Source organism: Thamnophis sirtalis, unplaced genomic scaffold (assembly GCF_051295495.1).
Source record: "Thamnophis sirtalis isolate CommonGarterSnake01/CBP01778 unplaced genomic scaffold, rThaSir2_p1.2 scaffold_6, whole genome shotgun sequence".
NCBI lineage: Eukaryota > Metazoa > Chordata > Lepidosauria > Squamata > Natricidae > Thamnophis > Thamnophis sirtalis.
The window spans coordinates 46,489,295-46,516,962 of NW_028261386.1; the positions used below are offsets into that span (position 1 = coordinate 46,489,295).

The 27,668-nt window shown below is 38.9% G+C and overlaps 1 protein-coding gene across 5 annotated transcripts in view; it reads right to left on the reverse strand.

Annotated features, from left to right (window-relative positions):
• The window catches only part of LOC106538409 (spermatogenesis-associated protein 7), a 51,147-nt gene extending 30,243 nt beyond the window's left edge, over window positions 1-20,904 (reverse strand). For 4 of the 5 annotated variants that reach the window (XM_087717791.1, XM_087717789.1, XM_087717787.1 and 1 more), the window contains exons 1-2: window positions 20,780-20,904; window positions 8,007-8,084 (exon numbers count right to left, since the gene is read on the reverse strand). In XM_087717791.1, coding sequence (XP_087573917.1) covers window positions 8,007-8,070 — 64 coding nt within the window. In that variant the 5' untranslated portion in view covers window positions 8,071-8,084; window positions 20,780-20,904. Of the gene's footprint in view, window positions 1-8,006; window positions 8,085-17,117; window positions 17,203-20,779 lie in introns of those variants that run through there. The other variant, XM_087717788.1, reaches the window with a different exon arrangement.
• Window positions 20,905-27,668: the final 6,764 nt, after the last annotated feature.

Sequence of the window (27,668 nt, forward strand, 5' to 3'; positions counted from 1 at the left end):
TAATCATATTATGAAGGCAGTTTCTATATTCACCCAGTGACACCAGGATTTTAAGTGTGCATAAGTTTTTGCAAGGTAAAATATACAATTAACCAATGCAGGACACCAGAAATAGATGTCATGTCTGGAATCCTGGAACTCTTGGATCCTCATGAAATCAAGTACTAGAACAACAGTTTTATAAGCTGTTATTAAATGCTTTATGCAAGGGCAGAAATCCAAGGTTTATCCCTGACTCCAGACATGTACATAAGCTACCTAAGGGAGCTTCGTCTAAATTATCCGGATGGATTAATTTTAGATTTTGTTTCTCCTGATGCAGTTATTATTGAGCCATGGTGGTGCAGTGGTTATAAATGCAGTAATGCAGTAATGCAAGGAGTTCGATCCTGATCAGCTGGGGGTTGATTCAGCCTTCCATCCTTCCAAGGTGCATAAAATGAGGACCCAAATTGTTGGGGCAACATGATGACTCTGTAAACCGTTTAGAGAGGGCTGTAAAAGCACTGTGAAGCAGTATATAAGTCTAAGTGCTATTGCTATTGCTATTATTATAAGGTAATGCTTGCCTTAAAGCCTTTGTCTAATGTGCAATATCCCCAACTCAGAAATTTTCTCCATTCCCATTACTGATTTTGATTAAGAACACAGCTGAGCACACAGCAGGTTTCTCCAGTGCTCAACTGATAAAAAGTGGGCAAAGGCCAAGAAGCTGAGATCTTTATCAGGCTATCCAGAGAGAGCCCAGAGCTGTATGTGGTCCATAATTTCCAATGCTGACTCATGTTGTCTAGAGAGTTCTATTGTTTTTAATGTACATTCAGAACATTGCTGGAAACTAGTTATATATTTGGAGTATAGTGCCACCCTCGTACATAATAATAACTACAATTTACTCTTTTTCATTGCATACCGAGGTTTTTGAAGTGCTGTATTAATGTCTTAGGGCAGTGATGGCTAACCTTTTTGTCACCACGTGTCATAAGCACATGTACGTGCCCGCACCCATAGTGCAATGTGTGTGCAACCACCCCATTCCCTGCCCCTCTATGCATGCTCATGCAACCCACCGACTCCCCCTGCTCATGCATGCATGACTCCTTCCCGTGCCCCCTGCACATGTGTGTGTGACCCCCACATGCGTGTGTGACCCCCTGAACATCTGTGTGTAAACCCCCTGTGCCCATTTTGGGCCTAGTAGGCCTCTTTGCAGCCTTCTGGGACCAGAAACAGGCTGCGGGGACATGCACAGCAGAGACCCAAAAATCAGTTGGCTGGTGGGAGGTGTGTGCGCATGCGTGGTGGAGCTGAGCTGGGGTGATGGCTTGTGTGTCAGGTTGTCAGGCCTGCAGTCATATTCCTTTAAGGATCTTTGGCCTGCCACACAACACACACACTCTCTTTACTATGCTGTTTCATTAGTGGGGAATTGGGAGGTGGTAGAAGTAGAATGTATTTGTTTTCAAAATAAAAAAAATCCGTTCTAGAAATCAAGGTCATCCTTTGTGTCTGCACCTCTGCATCTGACCAGAACTAGATGGGTAGAAATGCCAACGTGGCAGAGGAAGATTGGACCATGTGATGGAGTTGTGGGTGTGGGGACAAGTTCATGAACTTTCAACTGGTTGGAAACCCAGGAAGCTTTCAGATTCGGGTTTCCACAGATGTGCCAACATGTCTGTCTTATTAAATTGGAACTTTGATGAAAGTTATGTCTTGAACCCTGATTTAATTCTGGATGATATTTGGAATGTTGACATTAATCCGAATCTCCATTAAAATAAATCACCAGCATCCTGGCACAGGGGCTGGCAAGGAGTGCTGATTCCCAACACCTGACCTGACTGGGTCAGCATAAAATATCAGTGAGCAAATAAGAGAAAGCCTTTTGAGATAAGAAGCTGAGATGAGACAGTTCTCTACATATCTCCCGAGCAGCAAAGGAATTTGCGTAGGAGGAATTTTTCTGATTTATTGCATCTGGAAAGATGCAGATGGAGGGGGCTTGAAAGGCTTATTCTACACATGGCTGGAAGTGACAAGATGTTTGGAATCCCAGACCAACTTCTACAACTAAACGTGAGTGCATGTTCCCCCTCCTTCCCCAGCCAAAGATTGGAGAAAAAAAACCTGGAGTGGAGAGTTTGACTCCTTCCAAACAGCGATAAATGAAACGACCCATTACCCTGCAACTGAGTTGAAGACAGATTCCCTATTAAAATTGAAATTTCAACCCAGCCAGCAAGAAGGGATTTGGCAAGCAACTCTCACTAATCAAGCACCATCAAATTGAGCTTTCTTTCCAGGTCGTGGATGGTACTGGGCAACATGGGAAAATCCTCCAAGCCAGCAGAGGGGACTTTGGCCCATAACCCATCTGCCAGCCATTGATGGTTGAACTGAAGCCTATGAATCAAGCAACCTCAGGTCATGGATGGGAGAGATGCCAATGGGCACCTGCTCTACCTCAGCAGATGGCACCATGGCAGATAACTGGGCAGTGGCCAAACCAGGGATTGACCTCACCACCGGTTCCAGTCTCACCTGCAATGCCCCAATAGGTTCTTACCCCACTTTCCTAAAGAGAAGAGTTCTCAACAATGGAAGAAAGGATTAATTAGGGGAAGGCTGCAGGATGGATGGTGAAACAATGTACACCTGCAATGCCGCAACAGGTTCTTACCCCACCTTCCTACAGAGAAGAGATCTCAACAATGGAAGAAGCGATGAATGAAGGGGAAATTGCAGGATGGATAGCAGAACAATGTGATGAGGTGGTTCCTAAGTTTAGAGGTGCAACTGAATTCTGTCCCTCGTGGGGTGGGAGGGTGGCAATAAAATGCCAGTGTTGCTGTCAATTCAGCCACAGAACATTAGAGTGCTTGGCTCCAGCCCCAATATCACAAACTTGTGCACCAACTGCCAGCATAAGACTGTCCATCCAAGCTCCCCCTTTTCCTTTAGTGGTAGAAGGGGAAACACATTATGAGGTGAAAAAAATCAGATTCCAGGCTGTATAGGGGTCGCTTACAATATTTAGTGCATTGGAAGGGGTACCCTTTGTCCGAAGCTACTTGGGTGAAAAGTTGGGACCTAAAAGTGGATAAGTTAGTAAAACTTATAAGTTAGTTTCCCAATAAGTCAAAGGGTCCCCCCGTGGGGGGGGGGAAGAGGTGGTTAATTGTGTTGTGTTAACTTTTATGTTGTTCTCTTTTCAGGAAACATTTTTCTTCTGAGGAGAGGCCGCCTGTCAGGCCTGCAGTCATATTCCTATAAGGATCTTTGGTCTGCCACACTCTCTTTCTCTTTCTTTACTATGTTGTTTCATTAGTGGGGAATTTGGAGGGGGTAGGAGTAGAATATGTTTGTTTTCAAAATAAAAAAATCCTTTCTAGAAATTAAAGTCATTCTTTGTCTCTGTACCTCTGCATCTGACCGAAACTAGATGGGTGGAAATACCAACATGGCAGAGGAAGATTGGACCATGTGATGGACTTGTGGGTGAGGGACAAGTTCATGAACTTTCAACTGGGTGAAAACCCAGGAAGCTTCAGATTCGGGTTTCCACAGATGTGCCATCATGTCTGTTTTATTAAATTGGAACTTTGATGAAAGTTATGTCTTGAACTCTGATTTAATTCTGGATGATATTTGGAATGCTGACATAGGTGACATCACGGTCTTAGAACAATAACGAGTTAGAAATGGTAGATAAAATTAACCTACACCTATCAACATGTAAATAAGCTCTGTTTGCGCTGTATGAATGTATTACTCCAGTGCATCATTTAATAATAGATCTAACTTTGTTCCTAAAATTTCAATGTATTGGCTATATTCAAGGGTACTTTTTTACCCGCTATAAATTGATACCGGATAAAAATGATTTCATATGCACTAACTTTGGAGAATATCTATAAATTGCAGTTGGCACAAAATACATCTGTCAGAATTTTAACTGAGACCCCCAGAATATATTGCATTGGTTTTGATTACTGCTCTATTTTAGATCAACTCTGCCAAAGATGGGAACTTATTTATTTTGGCCATACATCTCCACCGTGAGTTTCAGTCTCTGTCTACTTTAAATGCAAGTCAAAATGTGTTCTCGGGAGGCGGTTTATATACTGATTTTATGTTAAGGACCAAAGTCATATGGCTGGGGCAGGATAAAGTGTTCATGCATAAATAACACCATGTTAGCAGAAGGCTGTTACATTTATAGATTGCTGTTAAAAGTTAGGATATCAACTACTCTGAAAACTATCATAATATTAAGAGCAAAGAAAATAGATGATAATCTAATTCATGATTATTAGTCAATGTTCTGTATGCTGCAGTAGTTTCCAGATTTCCAGAAATAAGTCTGTCTATACTCATGCTCCTGAAAACCTTGAAACTGAGAATTGCGTTTTGTGATTTAGATGCATGTAATGCTTTATGTAGCCTTGGGATCCTTCTGTGCCTTCCTTATTTGTAATAGGAATTATTTGTTACTGAAATGTGCTTTTTAAAAAAACCTCTTTCATTTTAAAATCAACCACATCTATAAAGTTACCTTTAAGGGAGAAATGACAGTGATAAATTAGCAGGAGGAAAAAGTATCAATAGTTTTCTCAGCAAGAATATTTTCCTTATTCCAAACCCACTATGAGATTACAACTGCCGTTTTGTAATTACTAATTTACTCTGTATCTGCAGTCTAAACTGAAATAGATTCCTTTGGCATATTACATTTTGAATAAATCATATCTGAAGTTATAAATTTCCTGTTGTAAATCTGAACGCAGCAATAATCAGACTTGATTGATGCAACACAAATGACAATAAAACATGGCTCTACCATTTGGCTGATGAGCCAAAATGTATGAGCTGAAATGTACTGGGTTGGCTTTTTTGTCTGCTACCTTGCTTGGAACCACAATTAAAACTGCTCTTCTCTCCTGTGCTCAGTTAAAGTTTTTGGATAAGGGGGAGAGTTCCACACAAAAGTATCAGACAGTTTAAAGTTGGTTGTATGCCTTGGCCTAGATTTAAAGGGAACGTCATAAAATAACCACCTGTGAAAAATTTAAATTCATTCATTTAAATTCATTCCTAAATGGGCATAAAAAGGATGCTGTCATATGCAAAATGAAGGTCCTGGTTGTGATTATATTTTTGGTATCAAAATTACAACCCCTGCATTTAAAGTTGTCCAGTGAAGAAAAAGGGAGTCAGAAACCCACTAGGTGTTACATCAGTTTACACCATATAGAATATAATAAGTAAATCAGTTATCAGCATAAAAATGAGGAAGACTTAGAATTCTGTGAGCTATAATCCCAATAGTCTCGAGGATAGAGATGACTTAATTAAGTTAACTAATTTGAGTTACTGGCAGCTCTTTGCAAGGACTTAGACTGAATGACAATGTACTTATCATTCCAATCCTATCTTCTTGAGCTAGTAGAAAACAAGCAGAAATCAGAACATCAACATTTGTGGAAGATCTAGGCCTAGTCTTTCATAAGTTCTTGGAAAAAGAAAATCTGACATCCTGAATGTCATCCTCCTCAAGCAAATGCATAAAGTCAGTGATGGGATTCAAAAATTCTTACTACCAGTTGGTGGGTGTAGCTTGGTGGGCGTGGCAGGAGAAGAATACTGCAAAATCCCCATTTCATCCCGATCAGCTGGGACTCGGGAGGCAGATAATAAATGGGGACAGGGCCAGTCAGTTGTAGTATTTACCGGTTCTCCGAACTACTCAAAATTTCCACTACCTGTTCTCCAGAACTGGTCAGAACCTGCTGAATACCATCTCTACATAAAGTTATTACCATTCATGAACTGCACCAAGAACATTTAAAGCTTTACATAGCCATGCCTTGGTAATTCTGAGACTTTCATAGTTCAATGTATTATATGTGGGGTTGCTAAAGATAGGGTAGACATTTCAGCTAAGACAGAATATACATTCTAGATTGGTTCCCAACCCTAAGGCTATGTAGAGAAGTCATATCAATTCATTCTGTTTCTGAATTTTTAATGTGCAATAAACTCTAGCATCCAGGTATTTGTTGGGCTGCCTTCACCTCACATCAGTTTATTACCATCTTCATATGAGGCTCTTTGAATGCTTCCACTCTCCAAATTTGAATAAATTGAACACATGAATAAAATCATTGTAGTGGTAGCATTCTGACTTTAAAATATTCTTTTTTAAGATAAATCACTCAATGGTGATTTAGTTGACTATTTTCATTTTGGCATTGATTTAATAATTATCTTACATTTTCTTAAGGGACACGGTAGCTCAGTGGCTAAGATGCTGAGCTTGTCAATCAGAAAGATCGGCAGTTTGGTGGTTTGAGTCCCTAGCACCGCGTAACAGAGTGAGCTCCCGTTACTTGTCCCAGCTTCTGCCAACCTAGCAGTTCGAAAGCATGTAAAAATGCAAGTAGAAAAAATAGAAAACACCTTGATGGGAAGGTAACAGCATTCCGTACTCTTTCGGTGGCTAGTCATGCCAGACACATGACCACAGAGATGTCTTTGGACACCATTGGCTCTTCGGCTTGGAAACAGGGGATGAGCACTTCCCCCTAGAGTTGGAATGACTAGCACATATGTGTGAGGAGAACCTTTTTACCTTTTACCTTACATTTTCTTATCAGCTATCCTTGGAACATTTATCATACAGGATGAAATATGTAGGTCTGATAAAGATTATTTGTTAAAGTTGTTGATGTAAGTTAAGAAAGAAAAACAGGTAGAGTAGAAGTATTTCATCCTATTAGAACTTTCTCCAGCTACTGTATTTTTCGGAGTATAAGACGCACCGGAGTATAAGATGCAGCAAGGTTTTGAAGATGAAAGTTTTTTTAAAAGTTTTTGCACTCTGCAAACCTCCCCAAAATGGCCCATTTTTCACAAAAACGGGCCCATTTTTTTTCAAAAAAGGGCATGAATAGTCCTTAGGAGGCTTGTAGATTGCTCCGGGGGGGGGGCAAAAACGCTCTGGTTTTCGTGAAAAGAGGCTGTTTTTTGTCAAAAAAGGGGCATGGCTATTCTTTAGGAGGCTTATAGAGTGCTCCTGGGGGCTGGAGTGTGTGTGGTAAAATTGAGCAAAAAACAGCCCATTTTTTGCTCATTTCTGCTCTCCCCAGCCCCCAGGAGCACTCCAAAAGCCTCTTACAAGCTATGCATGGCTATTTTGATGAAGGAGGAAGGGTTTCTGGAGGCAAAAAATGCTGTATTCAGTGTATAAGATACACCCAGATTTTCAGCCTCTTTTTTGAGGGAAAAAGGTGTGTCTTACACTCTGAAAAATATACAGTACATATTCAATAATCTTTTGGTTTTATAAACATTGAAATGATGCGTACTTTGCCAAAAGCAAGATATCAGTTCAAAGCTGTGAAACCCAATCAAAACTGCAAAACCAAAAACTTTCCATTATATCCATTATACATTATTCTAAGATAGGACACCATTGATTATGCTTTTGGTCTACACTTGGTATTTCCAGGTGCCTTGCAGATATTTTAATCCAAACTTAGTTTACTGACTTCCCTAAACTCTATTGCCTATTTACTATAATTACTTATCTGACTTTCAAATATGGATGAAATAATGATCCTGAAAAATTAAACCGTTACAAATCATATCCTACATTTCTAAAGAAATAATTTGAAATTGTTTTGAAAAATCACTGAATGAAGCAGCTTGAAGAGGTACGGACTTCAACTCCCAGAATTTGAAGTCCGCACCTCTTCAGGCTGTCAAGGTTGAGAAACACTGTAACGAATTATTTATTCTGAATCATCTTAAGCATCCCAATATGTTATTCAAATGGTATCTACTTACATATTTGAATTTTTACCTATTTTCATTTTGAAGGAGAGAATAAATACATGAAGTAAATAGGAGTATTTTTGTCATTTCTGCAGACAGTTTGCATTATTAAGAATATTAGATTGGAATACATAACATTCATCTTGCTGAAAATGTTAAATACTTACCGCTGCTTTTAATACTCATATGTCCTCTGAAAGGGCCCATCAAGGAATGGTTGGGAATACTCATAGCGAGTCAGGATACTGTAGGAGGAAAAAGCAATTAGGAAATATCAAAATATTAATTTTGATTTTTTTGAGGTAAACCTTGTTGACACTCAGAATCAATTAGCCAATATTAATAGCCAATAAAGCATATGCTTACTGTAGATAAGTTACAGTAGCTAATCAAGGAGAGAAGCAACCTAGAACTAAGGAGAAATTTCATGACAGTTAGAACAATTTATCAGTGGAACAACTTGCCTCCAGAAGTTGTGAATGCTCCAACACTGGAAGTTTTTAAGAAGAGATTGGACAATCATTTTTCTGAAATGGTATAGGGTTTCCTGCCTAAGCAGGGGTTTGGACTAGAAGATCTCCAAGGTCCGTTCCAACTCTGTTATTCTATTCTATTCTATTCTATTCTATTCTATTCTATTCTATTCTATTCTATTCCATTCCATTCCATTCCATATGACTGCAATAGTATATGAGAATGTTAGAAGACAGAAGGAAAGTTGCAGCCAAGGTAACAGTCTGATAAACACAATCTTAAGGAGGAATGGGGATAAAACATTCTGCAGAAGAGACTCTTCCTAGTTTTCATGATAATAAAGGTGTGTGCAGGGGGGGAGGGCAACACAGGACTTTCCGACTTGGAAGATTCTGTTACCGTAACCCTACAATACAAGTAGCGTTAAAAGTACTCACAATACTTCTTGTTTGGACTACCTCAAAGGACTGGTTTATTTATATTTATATAGCCTGCCTTTTCTCTAGGAATAAATTCCTCATCCATGCTTTTCCCTTCACCCGCATCCTATAAATTAGAATGAATTAATAGAGAATGACTACTCTCTTCCATGACCAAACACAGAAGCTCCTTGGTCGTAATCTCCTGTAATCATTGCTCCAAATTAGGGTCACAAAAACTGTTTCACTAGATAATTGATTTAATTTCATGAACACCTCTCTGCCACACCTGATTCAATTAGATTCTTTGATTTTTTTAAAAAGCAGAACCTTGCATGCTGCAAATTACTCTCCTATATTTATTCACAAAAATATTTCTAAGCCTGACTTATCCTCCAGAGGCATTCTTAGAAAACAAGAACTGTGAGCGACTTATTCAGTGCTTTCTTTGTAAGTTTGTCTACCTTTTCAGAGAAAAAGTGATAGATAGCAACCTGCCTACAGTACTTTGCTTCTCAGTATAAATAGACTTGGTAAACAAACCATCTCCCTTTTTATATTTGTTTAAAGGAAACAATTCAGTTTGGGGCTGGAAAGCCATCCTTCTTGCACTGAAATGGGAAAATGCTATATTGGAAAGGGAGTCTAATAGCCATAAATAATGCAACATTTCAAGTGAAAAAAGACAGCAGCATTAATGGGAAATGATAGAATACACAGTATAGTTTGTGCTTAGATGTGAGAGTGATGATGCATAATTATGATACCAAATAAACATAAACATCCATATAAAGCAGTGTTTCTCAATCGAATGCTGGCTGGGGAATGCTGGGAGTTGAAGTCCAGACATCTTCAAGTTGCCAAGGTTGAGAAACACTGATATAAAGCGTTGCCTTGTTCTAAACCAGGGCTATCCACCCTTGGAACTTTAAGACTTGTAGTCTTTAATTCCCAGAATTCCTCAGGCAACCATGCTGGCTTGGGAATTCTGAAGTTGAAGTCCACAAGTCTTAAAGTTGCCAAGATGGAATACCCCTTTTCTAAACATTAATAGCAAAGCAAATGATTAAAAGAAAAAGAAAAAAAAGAATCATGGGACAGATTTTGGGCCCCAAATGTCAAATTTCTAACATTTCCACCATAAATAGAAATATTTTAGCCACTCTAGTTTCAGTTTTAAGTCAGGGCTGTCAAACTCTCAGCCTGTGAGCCAGATGTGTCATGTGATGGCCACACCCAAGCCCAGTTTACCAAAGGGGCGGGGAAAGTCCTGATATGTCATATGACGCTGCCATGATGAGTTTGACACCCCTGATTTAAGTAAATGTTCAATTCCACATGGGATATGGATAGCTGACTTCTGATCAAAACAAACTTTATAATTAAGAAGTAATTTGCAAGGAAGTGAGAAAGGCCTTTTTGCCAAGCACTGGGCTACCCTTTAACAAAAATTATGATAATTGATATGACTAGGACATGCCATTGAGGCCTGTGTCATGCAAGTGCTCTGTTTTTCTTTAGTTTTTGAAAAAAATGTAAAATTCACAAGAAAGTATATTTCTCCCTTTATAGGGCAATATGAATTATTTATAGAGATACAGTTTGGCATAGTAGTTAAGGCATCAGACTAAAAACCTGGGGACTGTGAGTTGCAGTCCTGTGTTAGGCACAAAGCCATCTGGATTATCTTGAGCCAGTTACACTCTCTCAATTCTACAACAAACCATTTTTGAAACCTTACCAAAAAAAAAATTGCAGGTACTTGTCCAATCAGTCACCAACACTGAAACGAAAGGAAAAAGTCACACTGAGAGAAAGGAAGGAAGGAAGGGCAGCTAAAATTTATGGCTAAATTTTGCATGGCAGCCAATTGTGTAAGGCAATATTTAGCCAGCCTTGTTTAATTTCAGGGAATGATTGCTACAGTAGTTGGCAAAGATTAATTTAGAAGGACAGAAAGATTTTAGGTTTTAAGGTTTTTTTTTGTTTCTCAGTGATAACCTACAACTGGATGGTGGATCATATGCTACATGTGTTATATATAGACATATAACACATTTAAAAAGGTAAAGGTTCCCCTCACACATATGTGCTAGTCGTTCCCAACTCTAGGGGGAGGTGCTCATCTCCATTTCCAAGCCGAAGAGCCGGCACTGTCCAAAGATGTCTCCGTGGTTATGACTAAACACCGAAGGCACATGGAACACTGTTACCTTCCCACCAAAGGTGGTCCCTATTTTTCTACTTGCATTTTTATGTGCTTTTGAACTGCTAGGTTGGCAGAAGCTGACACAAGTAATGGGAGGTCATTCCATTATGTGGCGCTAGGGATTCGAACCACTGAACTGCTGACTTTTCTGATCAACAAGATCAGCATCTTAGCCACTGAGCTACCACATTCTTATTATAACACATTACAGGCATGTAAATACATGAATCCAAAAATCTATGATTTCTATGCTTTGGTTGAATTACTATATTAGAAGTGATGCTACTGCTAGCTATCCACCCAATTCCGTGTTGTTTTGCTTAAAAGTAATCAATCTATCAGCTAATTATTTTGAACTTCAATTCCTAGCCAAGACTATCAATACCAAGAAGTCATAGAATCTGTAACCCAAAACATTTTGTCCTCCTGAACTGTTTTGCCTTTCCCATGTGTTTTCCATAAATCGTTTATGTAAAGATGTCAAGAAACAGAACCTTGATATTCTGAATTCCATGGTATATGGTTTAGTCATTAACCATAACCATTGTGCTTCTTTGTCTTTGCAATAAAGTGGGGTTGTGCATGCCACTTCTAACTCCATCTTGGGTCTCTCCCTTTTCTCTATTTTATAACTTTTTATATACAGTAGTAAAATATAGACACTTGTCATTCCTTTCTGTAACATCCAAACATAGGTAGACTGATAGACAGCAGGTAGCCTATTCATGTTTATTTAGCTTCCCCACAGAGGCAGAACCAGGCAAAATTATTGCTTCTATCATAGCCAAAGTGCCTCTCAAATATTTTGTTGTGCTGTGGGTCTCATTGAAGACAATGAAGACAATCAGATTTCAGGATTTTATTTTCATGATCACAAAAGCCTCTCCTACGAAACCTATGAAGATTGATTATGATGGGAACATACACTATTCTTTCACCCAATATTCAGTTAAAAAGAGAGAAAATCTCTGAAGTAAATGTGGTCGGGAGAAAAAAAGTTAAGGTAGCATTTAACTTAACCTAAGTGTTAGCTCTCTCACAAGATTCCTCTTCTGAAGTATGATTATATATCTCACACCAGAATGCTGCTACTTATCTTCTGAACTAGTGGAGGATTACTGGTCAGTAATCAATCAACTAGCCACTTCTCTCCCAAGCTGAATATTCTTACTCTACAGCCTGGCTGTTGATTTCTGTTTCTGAGTTACATTTGCAAAATGTCAACACTGAAGACAGAGTTATTACCAGACTACTTTTTAAATTAAAAAAAAAAAGAATGCAAGAACAGAAAATCTAACTCCACAACAACCAACATGTTTGAAAACTTAAAAATAAAAGTTCAAGGGAATCCATTTTAAAGTGGATGCTCATCTTAATGTTGTGCTTGCTTCATTCATTAAGATTCTGATTGTCCTCAAGTATCTAGGTGCCAAGCCAGAAAGGGCCTTATAGGTAAAGAAAGTTAGCACCACCACCACCACCATCCTTTTTAGAAGAATGAAATATTTTAGGAAATATTAAAAAGGCAGAATATTATATTTCCCTGGATGAGAAGCAGAAAATCATGCTTTTGGAGACAGAAACTCAGCCCCAGCTCCCTGTCCCCAACATATATTTTGGTGCCAGCTTATTTATAAGACAAAAAACCTTCACCCTCAGGACATAATAGGATTACCCCTCTACACATCTAGCAACAGAGCTCACCGCATGGCACCTGGGGATATTACATTGTCCAGCACAATTCAACTAGACTTATCTCAGACAAACTCCTAGAATTTTGCACATGACACCTATAGCAACCAATAGAATACCTGCCCTTACCACAGGAACAGGAAGCTTAAGTTCAAAGCCCAAGAGAAGAAATAAATAACACTCACTCTCCACTCCATGTGTTCAGCTGCACCAGGACCATGTGATTAATGGTTCTGTTCCATTAAACCAGCTTTCCAAGCAGCCTCCATATTTCCAGTGTCTTATTCCCCACTTGGAACTGAACCCAGATGGACATTTCTTCCAACATAGGCTACAACCATGATGGAGAACCTATGGCACATGTGCCACAGGTGGCACACAGAGCCATATTTATCCGCATGGCAGCCCTTGGTATCCCTCAGTTACGACTGATTTTTGGCCTTCTAGAGGCCTAGGGGAGACCATTTTTGCCCTCCCCAAGCTTCAGGAAAGCTTCCAGAGCTTAAGAGGGTGAAAAACAGGCCCAATGGCCCAACTGGAGGTTTGGGAACAGCGTCCGTTTTTCCTGTTTTTTGCCCTCCCCAGACTTCAGGAAAGCTTCCGGAGACTCAGGAAGGCAAACCCCCCCCCGTGCGGGGGTTGTTTGTGCATGCACAGGTGGGTGGGTATGGGCAGGCACATGCGATAGCATGCATGCATACAGTTTTGGCACACCTTTAGAAAAACGTTAGTCATCACTGGACTAGAAGCAGCACTATGAATTGCACTAGGAAGCTTACTAATAAGCAATGCAAGGAAGATAATACAGGTATAATATAGTCAAGGCATTGAGCACTAGAAAAGAAGTCACTGGACAAGTAGGTCACTGGATTTTGAACCTACTGCTGTTTCTCAGTAAATTTCAAGGGCAGCCCTATGTAACACAGTATTCTATCCAGCAGTAATAATGGTGTGAATCACTGTAGCAAGATCCTTCTGCTCCCGATGGGGCCCTCCTGGCTATGAATTTCACCCATGCATGCAGCAATAATTGTGAAGCAAAAGAACCTTCAGTCATCAGGACAAGACTGTGGCAGGCTTAATTTAGTACAATACAATACAATAGCAGAGTTGAAAGGAACCTTGGAGGTTTTCTAGTCCAACCCCCTGCCTAGGCAGGAAACCCTATACCGTTCCAGACAAATGGCTATCCAACATCTTCTTAAAGACTTCCAGTGTTGGGGGAATTCACAACTTCTGGAGGCAAGCTGTTCCACAATTAAATGTTCTAACTGTCCAGAAATTTCTCCTCAGTTCTATGTTGCTTCTCTCCTCGATTAGCTTCCATCCATTGCTTCTTGTTCTACCCTCAGGTGCTTTGGAGAATAGTTTGATTCCCTCTTCTTTGTGGCAACCCCTGAGATATTGGAACACTGCTATCATGTCTCCCCTAGTCCTTCTTTCTATTACATACCCAGTTCCTGCAACTATTCTTCATATGTTTTTGTCTCCAGTCCCATAATCATCTTTGTTGCTTTTGTCTGCACTCTTTCTAGAGTCTCCACATCTTTTCTACATCATGGCAACCATATACATTTAAATATTATCAACATGCTGAAGATGCCATACTCTTAACTGATAGATAACTTCTCCCTGCAATTTCATGTAAAAGTATAAAAGAAAAAAAATGACCCCCAAGGCATTCCAAAACGTAGTAGCTTAACCATTGCAAAACAATGCATCCAGTCTCCAACTATGCAGATAGCCCAGAAGGATACCATAGTTGAAGGTATCACAAAAAGAACCCCCAGAGCAGTGGTGGGTTTCAAAAATTGTTCGAACCTGCTCTATGGGTGTGGCCTCCTTTGTGGGAGTGGCTTGCCACCCATGTGTCTTGTTGCTCATGTGACCGGATATGAAATTATGAATTAGTACTTAGGTCGGTCCAAGTAGCTATTCAGCATGCAAGTCTTAAAGCTGTCAAGTTACAAGATCCTTGCACCCTAACCCTTTAGAAAAAAAACTAGAGGTCTTCAAACCTGACAGCTTTAAGACTTGTGGACTTCAACTCCCAGAATTTCTCCTCCAGTCACGTTGGCTCAGGAACTCTGGCATTGAAGCATGCAAGTTTTAAAACTGTCAAGTTACAAGATCCTTGCACCCCTAACCCTCTAGCAGTGGTGGGTTTCAAAACATTTTGGAACCTCTTCTGTAAGTGTGACCTGCTTTCTGGGTCCACTGGTGGAACCTCTTCTAACCAGTCCGGTAGATTTGATGAACTGGTTCTATCGAATAGGTGCAAACTGGTAGGAACCCACCTCTGACCCAGAGGCTTCCTCAAACAGAATTCAGCAAAATATAAGACAGCAAAATAAAGGGAAAGATAGATGAGTTTTGTCCTTCATCCTCAAAATTGATCACCAATTTCTTGAAATTTAAGTTAAAGGGAATGTACTTCAACTCTGCAGTCTATGAATCTCTCCAAAAGAATCTTTATTCCAGCTCTAATTAAAACAAATCCTTCTTTGCTTTTTAGATATTGCTTAGGGTATTAATCTGTCAGCAGAATTAGCTTTATGAAAGCATCCAGTACATCTAGATTTCACACGCCGAGTATTATTGCTGTTTCTTGACCTTTCTGGAATCTGACAATGAAAGTATTGCTGCTGCAAACAACGGTTTCCCTTCAATTATCTGTTCCATTTCTGAAAATATCTCCATTTACTCTAAATCAAACCTCATTTGTGACTCAAGCATGACTCCTTGTTGAATGTATTGCTTTTTAAAAAGTTCTAAACATTTATTGGTCAACTGAGTTGAATTGATTTAACCAAATGCAATTAAAGGATTTATTGTAGCTTAAAAATAGAACAGGAGTCAATCACAGCCAGGTAGCTATTGTGCTGCCACTATAGCATAGAAAATCAATAGCAACTGCCGTGGCTTCACTACCCTCTTGATTAAATTGTACAGTTAAACAAATGGATAGGATGATTTAGATCTTAAAAATGTTTATTCTGATTGCAGTTTCATGTCCTGAGAAAGTCTATATTGCTGTGATCGGAAAAGAAAAGGAATCTGAACTTGACTCTTTGCTATCTATATTTTCTATCCATCTCATCATTTAATTTTTTTTCTCATGATTATTAAAAGCCATCTTGGAATACTGAATAAATTTTTCACATGTTCACTACCTGGAACAAAGTCATATCTTTTGTCTTCTCTAAACCAGAATTCAAGGAATTAGATTATTTCAATAAAGATTATTCTCTTAGATAGTAATTGTGTATATGACCTAACTTCATAGTTATCTACCAGGTGATACAAATTAAGAAACTGAAAATAGTTCCACGTACTCTGAAAGAAGGGTATGCTTATATTCTAGTCACAAGCCATTTATGCGGTTATAATTTCCAGGACATTAGTGGACAATGTCTCTCTGTTTCTCTCCCCCTCTCCTTCTCTCCCTCTCTCCTTCCTCTCTCCTTCTCTCCCCCTCTCCCTCTCCTTTTCTCTCCCTCCCTCCCTCTGTCAGGGTTCCAAATAACATCCAAAATTAAATCAGAGTCTGAGGCAAAGGTTTCCTCAAAGTTCCAATTTATTAAGAGAGCCATGTCGGCATATCTGGGAAAACCTGAATCTAAAAGCTTCCCGGTTTTCCTACCCAATTGAAAGTTCAAGATCTTGGCCCCACACCCACAAGTCCATCACATGGTCCAATCTTCCACTGCCATGCTGGCAGTGGAAGACTCATCAAGTTCCATTCAGGTGCAGAGGTGCAGAGACAAAAGATGACCTTGGCTTTCTAGAAAGAATTTTGTTATGGCTACATATCACACAACTCCGTATAATCCCCCCTCCCATTTTCCCACAATAGAAAATGCATAGTAGAATAATAGAAAGTGTGGCAGGCTTGAGGTCCAAAAGAAAAGATGGCTTGCAGGCTCTCTCTCTCTCTCCCTCCTTCTCCCACTCCTTCTCCTCTCTCTCCCTCTCCTTCTCTCCCTCCCGCCCTCCCTCTCTCCCTCTCCCTCCCTGTGTTGTGTGTGTGCGTAAGCAATAGCAATAGCAATAGCAATAGCAGTAGACTTATATACCGCTTCATAGGCCTTTCAGGCCTCTCTAAGCGGTTTACAGAGAGTCAGCATATTGCCCCCAACAATCTGGGTAAGGTAAGATGGCCTGATCAGGGTCAAAATCACCCTGAACATATGGGTTCAGTGTTTAACCTCTCTGATCTTTCTGTCTCCATTCAGCTATCCATACAGCTGCAAGGGAGTTAAAGGGGGGGGGGCAATGTGCAGCTACAGCAGCTTAAATTTGTAGTTTTTTTAGCCTGGAGCCTTCTCTATGTACAGAGGCCAGAACTAATAGTTAACATTTTTATGAATAGTTTTGTGTATGTATGCACTGGATGCTGTATTAATCTAAACCAGATTTTTCAAACCATGTTTTGAGAAACCGTGAGGTTCTGTGAGAGACAAAGGACATACATATATACATACATGCCAATTTATTGTCATTAGAGCTTTGCCTCTTGATAAGGAATTCCAGGGTTTTGCTATTCTTAACCAACAGGTTGTATAGCCTGAAAAAAGAAAAGAAAATGCCTGATATAACCCCTTATCTTACTTCCTGGCTGGTCAGATGAGAACTGTGCAAAGCCCCGATCTGAAATAAAAGAGTATTAAGCTCCTATTCTTTTATTAGCCACCACTAGTGATAAAGTCTTATATCCAGAAAAGGCTTTTCTTGGAAGCAGATAAATTTGCAGAAGCTGTGCAAAAAACCCCAAAAGCTGAAGTATAAATTGTGATCTTCTGTTTCCTCAAGATGGCCATGAGAAAAGTTCTTTTTTAAAAAAGGTCAAAAATGGCCATGAAATGAAAAGATAACTCAAGAAGACAGTTACTATATGGGAAAGGGGGAAAGTTTCATGAAAAACACCATATTCCTCTCTTAGAACACTTTCAAATACTTTGAAACACAAATTTCAAAAACAGCCAGTCATTATTTTACAGGTAGTCCTCGACTTAAGACCACAGTTGAGCCCAAAGTTTCTGTTGCTAAGTGAGACATTTGTTCAGTGAATTTTGCCCCATTTTAAGACTTTTCTTGCCACAGTGGTTAAGTGAATCCCTGCAGTTGTTAAGTTAGTAACTTGGGTTTTTAAGTATATCTGGCTTCCCTATTGACTTTGCTTGTCTGAAGGTGATGACATGATCCTGGGACACTGCCACTATCATAAAGTATCTGAATTTTGATCACATGTCCAGGGAAATGCTACAATGGTTGTTAAGTGTGAAAAACAGTCATTTTTTTCGGTGCCGTTGTAACTTTGAATGGTCACTAAATGAACTGTGGTAAGTCGAGAACTACCAGTATTAAGGCTAGGTTCCCATTTCACGCCAACCTCCCTGTCACAGTTACTGTTTTGAGCCAAGTTTTGCCTAATCTGTACTCGTACCTTTGGTTTTTCCTACCCAGGTATAAAACCTTGCTTTTCTCCACAGATTATTGAAGAATGTTACACAGCACATCTCATTTTATTAAACAGTGGGACAAGGCATATTGCCCTATGGATGTGCAATATAGTTATGAAATTCCTTTGCCCTTCTGTTCAACAATGGCCCTGACTAAATTTCCTTGCTTCATGTACAGATGAAAGTGATAAAAGAAATAGTTATAGAAAATTTTCTTCTGATTCCAGCTCAGAGGATTCAGAAATGTTCTATTGCAATGATATACTGCTAGAGATTCCATAAAGTGTTTTTTAGATTCAGATTCAGATAACATATCTGGTATACAGTGGTGGGTTTCAAAAAAATTTGGAACATCTTCGGTAGGTGTGGCCTGCTTTCCGGGTCCACTGGTGGAACCTCTTCTAACCTGTTTGGTAAATTTGACGAACCGGTTCTACCAAATAGGTGCAAACTGGTAGGAACCCACCTCTGCTGGTGTAGTTTAATTACTGTTTGTTGAACAAGCTTTTGCAAACAATTCACATGTCATTCTAAGCCACATGAAGCACAATGTACAAACCAGAATGGCTGGCTTCAGACTTATTATTATTATGTGTGACATTTCAAGCCATTCTGTCTTGCAAATGTTTCAGTTCAAAGGAATATTAATCAGTCAGACATTTCAACAGTAGCCAACTAATTAAGACTGCTTTTTTAAAGCATTTGCAGTGTCTGGTCTTCAATCTGAAAGATTTCAAGAGGAAATTGCAAAATAATAAAAGCAACACTGTACCTATCCTTAGGTTTAGGTTTTAAGAAGAAAAACACAATTCAAAAAATAATAATGAAAGAGCAGAAAGGGATGGGAAAGAGAAAATAACTCTGGGACCAGGTCTTAAATGTTTATGGTTTAATGTGATGAAATGGGATATAAAAAGTGGCCCAGATGATGTCAGTGCCTCCAAACAGATGGACCTTTTGCTCTTCAACGTGCCAATAAGCATTATGAGCTGGGACCAGCAATATAGTATAATAATTTCGTAAGCTATTATGCTATTCTGTCTGACAATCATTATCCTGTTAAACACCAGCAATCATTGAGAAAGGTAAACCTGTTTTAGTGTAGCTGATTTGAGGGGAATCAAGGAAGAAATTAGATTTTCTATTGGTGGGGAAACATACTGTTCTTTAATTTGCAAAAAAAACCAGCAAAACAATACATTCCTGTAATATTATGTATGAACTCTAAAAGGTATAAATTTTTGAAAGCACATAATTTAATCAAAAAATAAAAAAATAACCGATGGATATATATGTACCTGATCTCTGCAACTATTGGGCATTAACATAAAAATATGAACAGGTTGGCTTGTTCTCTTCTACATTAGCCAGAGTTTAATATGCCATTTGCTAACAGTAGGTAAAATTTTCTATTTCACCTGTGAAATGTTATATATGGTCTTCACAACAAAATACTACACTCTGTGTTGCATGGGTATTTAGGCTATGAAAAGATTGCTGAATTAGTTCATTATTAGTTCATAGGATTACACTCTTCAATTGTTTCAAATAAAATTGTGGTACCTGGAATCATTTTTCTGATATTAAAGAAGATTTGATAACAAAAACAGAAGAGAATATATTTTCTTCCAAAATACGTTGGAGTAAAATATATTCGACTTCTGTGTTTTATCCAGACAATCTAAGCTGATACAGTCAACCAGCTAGGTTAAACAGAAAGCCAGCCTTAAGAGTAAGAAAGTCTCTACTCGAAGGACAAATTATATCCTTAAGTTAAGATGTTTGTATAATCACACAGAAGCCCTTAGGGCATTTTTGTTACTCGATTCCTCTTGGGATTTTTAAATGAGATGTTACAAAGCTCCTTAGAGTCAATATTTCACAGACAAAGATGCTTAAGGAGGTTTATGCAAAGCTTTCCAAGGAGGTACTGCACTTGGCAAACTATAGGACAGTACAGGAACTAATGAAGGAGAAAATTAGTAGCTCAAGGTTGAAATGAGGAGCCCTTGGTGCTCTCTGATCTTGCTTGTTTTCTTGCAGGTTACCCAAACTAGATAACATCATCAGGGCTAGTGATGTTACCTAGTTAGGGTAATAAATCCTGCAAGAAAACAAGCAAGCTCAGAGAGCACCAAGTATAGGAGCCGATGAAGCAGCCACAATGTTTGGGGAGGGGGGACCTCAGGCAGCTGTTGGAGAGCTACCTCTGACTGCTATTCTAGAGCAGTTGTCTCCAACCTTGGCAACTTTAAGACCTGTGGACTTCAAATCCCAGAGTTCCTCAGCCAGCTTTGCTCTGGGAGTTGAAGTCCACAAGTCTTAAAGTTGCCAAGGTTGGAGACCACTGCTCTAGAGGAATATTGAATGGCAGTTCTGGGAGTTGAAGTCCTTCAGGCTTAAAGTTGCCAAGGTTGCAGATCCCTGCTCTAAGACAATGTTGAGTTGTAAGGGAGGGCAGCGGAAATGTCAGTATGTATGAAGAAAGGAAAGTTTTTCTCGGTTCTTTCTCAACAATCATCCTGCTTTCTCCGTGACCCACCTCAGGGATTACAAAAGAGAGTAAAAGGAGCGTTGCTTTCACGAGTCGGCTGTCTTTCTGCCCCTCGGTTTTCTTGCTGAACGAACCGGCCGTTTCCAACTAAAAGGAGGAGGGGAGAAGAAGAGACGGAGGACGCTTTTACCTTCGGAGGGTCCTGGTGCGGGGAAGTTCTCAAGGCGCGCCGGCGAAGACCAGGGGCGCTCGGCGTTTTCTCTGGAAGTCTGCAAAGGCTATAAGGAAGGCGTTGGTGTGCGCTGCGGTGCGATTATTCCCATAACAACAGGAACCATAAACCGGTCACCCGGGCAAACAAATTGCTTGGAAACCGTTTGTCGTGGGGTCACACGGGGGCAGGCCGGCCTCCCACGTGGCAAGGCTGTAGTCTCCATGAAAGAGAGGGGAGTTGGAGATGTTTTGGGTTATCTCTCGAGCAAGGGAGGGCATTTAAAAAAAAAGGGAATTAAAGAGGAGAATATTATAAGAGCCAAGAGACCAACTCCGGGGTATATGCTCATATCAATCAGAGTGTAAGGGTCCTGGGCTACCTGCCTCTGAGCAGGATTACAGCCCTACATTTGTTTTAGAAAGGGGCCTCCTTACCAAAAGAGTAATTACAGGTAGTCGTAATGTAACAGTAACAGAGTAGGAAGGGATCTTGGAGGTCATCTAGTCCAACCCCCTGCTCACGCAGGAGACCTGTACTAGGAATTTGAACTGCCAAACTGCCGACTTTATGTATGACCACAATTGAACCCAAAATTTATGTTGCCAGGTGAGAATTTTTTTAAAGTGAGTTTACCCCCAAATCACCACTTCTCTTGCCACATTTGTTAAGTGAATCACTGCAGTTGTTAAATTAGCAACATGGTGGTTAAGGGAAGGTTGCAAAAGGGGTGTGTGTGTGGATGCTTCCATGGTCGTAAATGGGAGTCAATTGTCAAGCATCCAAATGTAAACCACATGACTGAAAAAATGGTCATCAGTCACTTTTTTCAGTGGTCACTAAGTGGACTGTTGTAAATCGAGGACCACCTGTAATGGGCAGATGAATGAGCCCTGAAGAAGGCAATATGGTTCTGGCAAGGATTTACTTTGGGGAGATTGTGGGGTTGGCTTTCAATTTCATCGTGTCTCCCTCCCCCTCTCCCCCTCCCCCAGATTTTAAATGAAAAGGGTTGAGTAGATGGAAAGTAGACAAGTTCCTATGGTTGGTTTGTATGCTGTTCACTTGTATGCTGTAGAGAGTATCTCAAGTGTAAATAGGAAATAATTTGTTGTATAGAAGCTCAACAGAAGCATTATCTTTTGGTCTTTGAGATAGTCTCTTCCCACACCTTGGCTTTCAATACAATGCTGGCTATAGCCATTTCTAATCCTGAAGCAAAATGTAAGATAATTCTTCCTCCCTTTAGTTTATGTGCTAATAGAAACACAGGTTGGAGGCGAGAAGATAGAATTGGTGCCCCTGTCTGGCTTCTGCTGCACTTCTGCACTATCTGCTCTGATTTAGGGAACATTTTCTTCCAACTAAGTGATTTTAGTAATCCCACTGAGCTCTTCATAAATAATGCATTTTTATTTCAAAGTAGTCATGTTTATTGGAGAGTTTTAAAAGCTTCCCTAATTATCTCTATTTAGAGAAAGGCTTTTTTTAAAAAAATTAGTCCCCAAGTTTTCAGCTCCACACAATAAAGGTTAGAAAAGTATGCCTAACAGCAGCAAGTAGCAAAGAAATCAATCATTCTTTGTACTGCTTTTCAAATCTTGGAGAAAGCACAAAGTTTTCTGAATATGCTATTAATGCGCCTTGCGAGATGAAATGTGCACACCTGCTAGTATGTACGTATATCATCATCTCTCTACTTGATTTGAAATCCATAACATCACAATCGCTCAAGTGCTAATAGAAAATATATGTGAGAACTAATGCCGTGCTCCTAAGTAGTGGTGCAGGAGGAGGGTAAATTGTGATTCCAAACTTAGTTTGTTTCAACGTTTTAGTCATCTTCATTCTGAAATGGAAGTCTTTCTTTTAGAGGTCTCCTGGGCAGGTTGCTTTCGGAGTTTTGATATGCTTTGGATGCCACTATCCACCTTCCACCCTGGGGAGAGAAGGTTGTAGCAAAGTGTACAAAATTTGCATGAGTGTGCAACCATTAATTTAGGGTTGCCATATTTAATAAGTTATCTTCCCCACCTTACTAGAAAACCTCTACAAGAAGTCCGTGTGTGTGTGTGTGTGTGTGTGTGTGGATAGATTTGGGTTTCAACATAACAAAAGAGCATGAAAGTCTCAGAGTTGATTTGTATTTATTGAATGGAGCTTACAACCCTTTCTTCATTTTCTTCCAGTCCTAAACTTCAGTTACTTAATTTAGGATGGATGGGGCTTTTTGTTTCAATGCTGTGTTAGGAGCTAAAAATTCTTGCCAATTTATTGATGATAATAATTCTAATTGACCTTTTTATTTTCTCAGTTGCACTTTTTAGAATTTCCACTGTTATAGAGTTTTGGTTTATTTTAACTGTTTCAACTCTTTTGAACCATTCAGTAGTTAAAATTTTAGAGTTGAGATATGGAATTTTATTAGAATAGGATACCTTCCTTTCTGGGACAGATATCTCTGGAATGATTGACATTTGGAATGGGTTGTTATTTTAAGGGAAAATGGACTCTTGTTATGTACAACTTAGTAGAAGATTGAGACTTTAATACATAGCAATAGCAATAGCAGTTAGACTTATATACCGCTTCATAGGGCTTTCAGCCCTCTCTAAGTGGTTTACAGAGTCAGCATATTGCCCCCAACAACAATCCGGGTGCTCATTTTACCCACCTTGGAAGGATGGAAGGTTGAGTCAACCCTGAGCCAGTGAGATTTGAACAGCCGAACTGCAGAACTGCAGTCAGCTGAAGTAGCCTGCAGTGCTGCATTTAACCACTGTGCCACCTCGGCTCTCTGATACATACGTACATACGTACATACATACATACATACATACATACATACATACATACATACATATTATATTTTAGAAGTTCATTTGAATTTTTGCTGACAATTGGATAAGAAGAAGTTACTTAGTTCATACATATTAACAGATGGATTATGAGATCAAGAATTTTATATTTGTTAACTATGGATTTATATTTGTTATGACAAGAGTGGAAAATCGCTTTTTTACAAGAGTGTTCTTCTCTTTTTCTTCTTTTTTCACCCCCCTTTCCATCTTGTACTATCTTTTATTGTTCTTTTAAAAAACATTAATACAATTATTGCAAATATCTAGTTACTTTTAAATTAGAATTACCATATTCTGATCAGCAGAAATCCAGAAAGCCATTAGATGGCAGGAAGGAAACATAGGATGCTCAACTGTTTGTTGCCATCTACTGGTTTTATTATTTTTATTTATTTAAAAAGTTCAGATAGTTGGCCATTTTGTAATCAATGTGGTTAGCTCCTAATCAAAAGTAAAAATGATTTAGAAACTTTGACAGTGTGTATCTGATAAGCTTAATTTTAATATTGATGAGGAGAAAAACTTTAGAATTGAAATACTGATTTATAACCATGAATAAGAACATATTTTAGGAAATTGGACTACTTAAGAGAAGTTTAGGTCCACATTGTTTACTACTATCCTCTCATTTTCACCTAGTAATAATGGAAAAACTTGGCACTGCTCCAGAAGGAGACACCGAGGGTCTTATTTTGTATTCCCGATAAATTTGATTCTAGGCACCAATTCTATTTATTAGGCAAAAGATACAGACTTAACTATTAACTTTCTGTGTCATTTCAGAGTGGTATATGGATGACAGAAGGATTTTTTTTAGTCAGCTGCCAAAAATGAGAGATTTAGCAAAACACAGTAAAATGTGGCTTTAGGGAATGTCCTGTGAAGTGTTCTGATTGTATAAACATAACCAAACTGTGGGACACAAGCTAATGCAAATTCTCCATGGAATGACTCATAAATAAAAGCAAATTAATAGGTGTTCTGTTCCCTCCTTCCATTTTAAGAAAGCACAAATATGATCAACACTAAAGAATGCTTTTGAACAAGAATAGCAACACCGTAACTTTGAACACAGCTTATATTTATTAGTTTTGGTTACTGTGCTTGTTGACCTGTGCTTTGATGACATAGCACATTCATGAGAGTCAATAATCAGATAATTTCTTCCCTCCTCGGGAGACAAAAGTTTTAAAATAAGAATTGCAATTAGTAATTCCCTTTAGTTAGCAGAAGAAGCAGTAAGGTGATAAAAGGCATAACCTCTTATTGTTGCCAGACTTCCTGTCTCATCTGAATTTAATAGGAAATTTGGGGTGGTCCAAAATTTATTTAAAATAATTAAATGATAGAGACAGAGGCATCCATAATTGGGAAAGTAAAAAATTAAGCTATTCTGGATTAATTGCAGAAATCCAAATGACCACAACTCTAACTCTTCACTGTCTCCTAGATATTGTCCAGTGTTTTACAGTGAAATGTGCTACCTTTACTAGCTCATGAAATGTTTACAAGTGTAATGCCTGTCCAGAAAGCAAACAGATGTAAATTGTAATCAACCTGAGGGCCCAGCAAAATTGGCATTTTGTCCTCTGGTAAATGTGTATTGTGTCATTGGGTGTACTCGTACCAGCCATTTTGTGAATTGGCAAGCATTGATTTAGGATAATCTATACATGACCTCAAATTTCATATATATCTACTATCCTCCTAAAGTTGAATCCTCCTGATTCAAACAGCTTTATTTTATTTTGCACAGTATTTATATGACAATTGAATGCATGACACTCTATATGTGTCTGTATATAAGTATGTATATTAATTATTGCTCTTCTTTTGCTTTTAAAGCCAGGATTTGACTGAAAGAGCAAAGATGGAAAATTGTTTAAGTGGTTTTTAAAAAAATATAAATGTTGTTAAAAGAAGTAGAGAAATGTTCAGGACAACCATGAAGTATGTAGACAGCTACTTTGCTTCTCGTGGTTAAGGCAGTGGTTCCCAACCTTTTTTTGGTCATGCCCCAACTAAGCATCCTGATTCCCCTCTCTCATGACATATAATTCTTACTTTACTTAAAAAGTGAACTCTACTCATGGGGAGGAAGCCTAAAAGGCCATTAACTTGGTTTCAACAAGGTTCCAATTGCCACCATTAAAAATCAAATTGTTCCCTTGTGCCCATGTCCCACATTGGGAACCATTGGGTTAAGGCATCGGGTTACAAATTGGGAAACTCTGACTTCTAGTCCTGCCTTCTGTGCCGTAGAACATAAATACTATTTAGTATATGGATTTTTGTGTTTTGGTATTTTTGCTACCGAGCTTAAGACATAAGGAAAGAGAAATTGATGAGGAATGCAGTATGAAACAAGGAAAAGGATTAAGCAACCAGTACAAGATACCAGTATGATGGACATTTGACCAGAAATAGCCTTCTTTGAATATAGCAGACATAAACATCTCACATAATTCTTGGAATCCCTTAATTTCTTCATGCAACAAATTCTTAAACCATGCTTTCAAAATAGAATTTGCCAGGGAGTCTAAATTATTGTGTGTGTGTGTGTGTGTTTTTTTCCATCAATGATCTAGAAGCTTGGACCAACAGGAAGGATGTGAATGAAGAGAGGCCTTTAAATAGCTTGTTGACAAATCTAATACACATTTCAAAAACAATATCCATCAGTGTTTTGTACAACTCGTCCTCTACTGTGTGATGCTCTATCCCTGAGGGATACATACTGGCTCAATTTTCACAACTCTGGTTGCTATCCTCTCTTTTACAGGAAACTATGTGTTAACCCCTGAACTATAAATTCTGCTTCAGGAGAATATCAGGGAAACCACAGGCTATCATTTTTCTGTCTTTAGCAATAGAGGAAGAAGTCCATCCAAAGTTGAGTACTTCATCCACTTGAATAAAATTGAAAGATATACCATTTCTTCACTGGATCTATTCCGGGTTAATGTTCCATCAACTTGACAGAATCAGTGAAGAAAATAGTCATCATTTGTTCTGTCATCAATTCATTTTCTGTAGGCATCCACCAAAAATCTGGTGACTTACAAACTGCCAAAAAACGAGAAAAGAGGTCTTGAAAAAAGGAAACAAAGCACGAATTTTCATTAAAGTTTCACATGCTCATTTGTTTATATGCATGTACTGTATATCAAGAAGCAATTATTATAATTTAAATAGTAAAATAATTATACCACATTGGAAGAAATTGCTCTGATATGAATGGAGCTCCAAGGTCCTTAATTCATTATTGTGGAGCAGCAGCTGTAGTGGCACAGTGGTTAGAGTGCAGTATTGCAGATTCATTCAGCTCACTGCTAAGAGTTTGCTCCTAACCAGCTCAAGGTTGACTCCGTCTTTCATCTTTTCTGAACTTGGTAAAATGAGGACCCAGCTTGTTGCGGCAATATGCTGACTGTAGACAGCTTAGAAAGGACCATAAAGCACTGTGAAGTAATATATAAATCTAAGTTTTATTCCTATTGTTATGAAAGTCCCTTTGGCTTGGTCATTATTATCATAGAGCAGAGATACTTGAGTTCTAATCCCTTCTTAAGCACAAAACCACCTGGTGACTTTGGGCCAGTCACATCTTTTCAGCCTTAGGAAGAAAGCAACAGAAAGCCAGGAAATCTGCATGGACATAAAGTCACCTTGAGTCAAAACTGACTTGAAGGCACACATATATAATTTTATTATTATGGTTCTTTATTTTTTGATCAGATGTACAACTGTTCTTTTTGCTGATAGCTTGGTAACAGAAGAAAGTCTTCTCATGAGCAACTAGCAAATCTTTAGAAAAAGAAAATACTGAGAGACACAGAAAATTATATTGCTGGAATAAGAAGGATAAGAGAACAATAAACCAGACAGGCCTTTTCTCTAAGATGGAAGGAATAGGGCAGTCTACAAAAGAGGGGGTAAATGCAAGTATATGGTTAAATATTAAATATAGCTCCCTTATGATTAAAAGCATAACATGATTTGTATAT